Raw genomic sequence first — 4,551 nt, forward strand, 5'->3', positions numbered from 1 at the left:
TTGGGGAGATCCTTCAGCCTATCATAGATGTTCCAATACTTAAAGCCCTTCGACAAGAACTGGCCATTATACCTCTGCATGGCCTCATCTCGGACCATGTGCTCGTTCTGGCCACTCGTCATGTTCTTCATCAAGTTAGAGTATATACCGTTGAAGTGGCCGCAGTCCCTCATGAGGCGCTCCCAATGCCGGCGGATCGCCTCGCTGCCATGGTCCTTTATCGAGGCGATCTTGTTGCTCATGTACTTCTCTGCAACCCGCTCCCAGAACATGAGCTCAGTCTGGTAGTTGCTGCGCTCCGCGTTCTGCGTCGTGTCCGCCCAGCAGTTGGCTATCAGCTCGGACTCTTCCAGAGTGTAAGTAGTTCTTACCCGCTTCGGCTTCTCATCGGAAGCCGTATCAGTCGCAGCCGTCGACGCCGGCGCCTTCCCCTTCCTGCTCCTGGAAGGCGGCTCGGCGGGCGTTTCTTCCACCTCGTAGTCGTCCGTGCTGAGTGTCGGATCCGTTGTGTACGTCGCGTCCTGAGATCCTTCGTCATCTGGGGTTGATCCAGGGGTGTCGAACAACGATGTGACTATCTGGGGGCGATACACATCGTCTGGAGAGGGCATGCTATGCTGAGGGCAGACTGGAAGTACGGAGAAAGTCTGCGCACCGGAGGAGTCTGCAATGGGGACGGACCCGCATATGGATATTGGCCGGGAGGAGAACCCATCGACAACAACGAGTTCATCCACTGCTGATTTGCTTCATCAGTGGGGTTGGGAATTTGCGGACTCGACTCTTTGCCCTTACCTTTTCGGGAATTTTTCCTACTTGAACTCATAATTTTGAAGATTGAAGATTGAGATAATGAGATTGAAAAATTGAGAGAATGAAGATTGTGTGTGATGAATGGAGGAGGAGGAGGAATTATAGTCGTTGAAAAAAAAAAACGTCGAAAAATCGCCGAATTGCGCCTACAGTGGGCGCCGATGATTCGGCGATGAATCGGGAGTTGGCGTTAATTCTAATTAACGCCGAATTATCGCCGAAACCATCCCAACGGCCGGCGATAACTCGACGATTTTCGGCGAAAAATCGCCGAGTGTATCGCCGGACCATTGGGAGTGCTCTTATGGTTGAATTCAGTGCAAAAAACGAGGAGGCGGGTATTACCGATGAGTCATCGGGTTCGTGGAATTAGCAAAGTCGACGAGTCGATAGATCTGTTTAGGGTTTCTGGCGTTAATCCTGACGAGTCACCGGGTCGGTCACCTTTGCGAAGTCAGTGACTCGCAGATTTTTTTCGATATTTCTTAACATTTCGAGCGAGTCTCTGGGTTCGCTTTGAGAGTGAACTTTTGGCTTTTTGCTCATTTTTTTATCCTAACTTCTTATTTTTGCATTTTAGATCCGTTTTGGACTCTTTTCACAGTTTTTACAAAATGATTAAGTATCAATATAATGGAGATGTTATGATCACGCCCAACAAATAATTGAAATAATGCAAAACTACCTACCATGCAAAATCAAAGTATATCAATATCTAACAAATCAAATACGAACTTATTTACAATCACTTTTTTTTTTTTTTTGTCCAACTCTATGAATTTCTTTCAATGTCCATATGTCTTTCAATTGTGTACTTTAATTTTAATTTTGCATTATGATTTAGTTGAAATATGTACTTTATATCATCCTGAGTTGGTTACATCAAATTCGTATATACAATTATTTTTAAATATTTATAATGCTTAATAGATAAAAGATACTACCTCTGTCCCTAAAAATTTAATACATATTACCATTTCGGTCCGTTCCTGAAAATTTGATACACTTCACTTTTACCATTTTTGGTAGTGGACCCCATATTCCACTAACTCATTCCTACTCACATTTTATTATAAAACTAATACTTTAAAAGTAGGACCCACATCCCACTAACTTTTTCAACTCACTCTCCATTATATTTCTTAAAACCCGTGTCGGGTCAAAGTGTAGCAAATTTTGGGGGACGGAGGTAGTAATTATTAAAGTTGATAACTTCGGAAAGTAAGATGAAGTATAATATTTTGAAACTCTATATTATGCTATATTATACACAATGTTTTGTTTTTATAATAGATATTATTAAAAATCCAATTTAGGAATGATATATGATAATGAGAACGAATATTAACTACGTTCGTACATATTTTGATTTTGTATCATTGATAAAATTAATTGATAAGTTTGTTTCTTTATAGAGGTAAATCTTCTTTAATTATTTTTGTTAAAAATGAAAATGATTACATTTAATTGGAATAGATTTAATGAATTTACTTTATCGGCGTTGAGATTTCCGCTTTAATTGATTGATCGCTGGATGTTTGGATGATCGACACATAGTAGGTTGAAGATAGAATAAATATGGAGAGTGAGGGAATGCTCTTTGTCATTGCTGCTTTAATACCATTTCACTCTCTCCCTCTTTATTCCCTTTCTTTTTCTCAAGAAAAGAAAATGGAACAGGAATTGGATCTTCAGAATCCGCACTACGACGACGTTTCGTCCCTCTTTGCCAACGAGTCCGACCACATGTCCCTTCTTCTCTCCTTTGACCCCTCAGATTCGCGCTTCTCTATTCGCCGGACTGCTCTCTCCCTCATATTTCAAGTAAACTCAACATTGTCTCTCTTCTACTTGGTTTGATTTCCATTTTAACACCACTTTTTTTTTTCCAGGCGAAGTTCTCGTACGGCTTAGATCCGTTTCTGGTCTACCTCTCTGTCAATTACGTCGATCGATTTCTCTCCAAGCAGGAACTTTTGGTAATTCTGATTTCGAGATTTTCATTGCTTATCAGTACTATTATGTATTAATCGTTGAATGTGAAAAAAATCAGGATAAAAGCCCATGGATTCCGCACATTTTGTTTGTTGCCAGTCTCTCACTTGCCGCCAAGATGCGAAATTCTGATTCGTCGATTCTGCTCGCTGTTTTACAGGTTTAAATTCCTAATAAAATCATGTTTTAATAGTGAAATTGGGGGATGTACGGAAACCAACAGTTGAATTGAATGTTTGAACAGAGAGAAGGCGGTTATGAGTTTGAGGCACAGTCAGTTCATCGAATGGAGAAGATTATACTGGCGGCGCTGCAATGGCGAATGCGATCCATCACTCCTTTCTCGTTTCTTCAATATTTCATCTCTCTTCTCAAACAAGACTCTTCTCTCACTCAGTCTCTCACCGCCCGAGCCTCGGATATTATTTACAACGTCCAACACGGTACCTAACTATTTCTATAATCCTCCGTCCCAATAAATATGAAACGTTTACTTTTCGGCACAAGATTTTATGTAGTGTTGTTTTGTGAGTTAAAAGAATAGAGAGTAAAGTAAGAGAAAGAGAAAAGTTGAGATAAATTATTTTTATTTTAAGAAACGTTTCTTTTTTAATGGGACAACCCAAAATGTAAAATGTAAACGTTTCATTTCTAGTGGGACAGATGGAGTATATTTTAACCGATTAATTAATTTATTCTAATTTGATTCATATATACGCAGAATTGAAGCTTTTAGAGTTCAAACCATCGATGATTGCAGCTTCAGCGCTTCTCTGTGCCATTCAGGATTTGAATCCGCCCACATTTTCTTCTTCCGAAATCACACTCTCTTCATGTGAACACGTCAGCAAAGTGAGAGGACTGACTATTTCAATATTAGTAGTAATATTGGTTGGTTTAAAGTTTAAACTTTAAAGTTAATTAAAATGCAGGAGGGAGGATTGATGGAATGCGTTGGTATGATAAGAGAGGCAAGTTCGAGTGGTACATCGACTCCAACTAGTGTGCTGGAGGAAGCCGCCGTGTCGGATAAGAAGAGCGTAAAGAGGCGCAGACTGAATGGTTTATGCGATAATAGGACATTCCAGATCTCTCAGATACAGCACTGTTTATAAGGGCGCTGAGCTTGTACTCAATTTCCTTAAAAACCATGGCAAAATGAGTATCTTTTAACTGCGCCATTATAAACTTCAAAATCCGCTCAATATTTTCTTAAAACAAATGTTTTTGATGCTGTTGTTTTCAACTTCCTATCCCCTGATGGGTGAGAAAGATGTAAACTTAGTTTTCGTGTACAGTAATGAGATGATAAAATTTTGACTAAATTAAATATTACTGGTACCCCATCTCTTCCGAATCAACAGACTTTGGACATGGATGAATGAGTCATAAAAGTACATTAGTAGCTATCTGTTGAAAATGAGAAGTTGAAATTAAAATTAATCTGGGATGGATGAATTATAAGATACTCCGTACTACTATTAAAAATATCAAACAAAAGTATGTCAAAATATTTCCGTTCCTGCCTAATTGAGACGTTTCTATTTTGACACAAGAATTTAGGTAGTGTTGTTTAGTTTATTAAATTATTAATAATAAAGTAAGATAGATAATAAAGTAAGAAAGAGAAAGAGATAATCCAGTAAAAGTAAGAATAAATGAATTTCATCCAACAGTTGTTTCGAGGTCTCATGTATGTTCGGCATATGGAAGATGTAGTACACATCTTGAGATGACAATGGA

General features: G+C 39.0%; 1 protein-coding gene across 1 annotated transcript; it reads left to right on the forward strand.

The window, feature by feature from the left end:
• The first annotated feature begins 2,352 nt into the window (after positions 1-2,352).
• On the forward strand, positions 2,353-4,154 carry LOC125190574 (putative cyclin-D6-1). The gene is made up of 6 exons (XM_048087904.2): positions 2,353-2,637; positions 2,706-2,792; positions 2,867-2,968; positions 3,053-3,251; positions 3,530-3,660; positions 3,741-4,154. Exons 1-6 carry the CDS (start codon positions 2,392-2,394, stop codon positions 3,921-3,923), a joined length of 948 nt encoding a protein of 315 aa, XP_047943861.1. The 5' UTR covers positions 2,353-2,391; the 3' UTR covers positions 3,924-4,154.
• The last annotated feature ends 397 nt before the right edge of the window (positions 4,155-4,551 follow it).

Source organism: Salvia hispanica, chromosome 5 (genome assembly GCF_029641045.1).
Source record: "Salvia hispanica isolate PSC_SH4W2 chromosome 5, Shi_PSC_v1, whole genome shotgun sequence".
NCBI lineage: Eukaryota > Viridiplantae > Streptophyta > Magnoliopsida > Lamiales > Lamiaceae > Salvia > Salvia hispanica.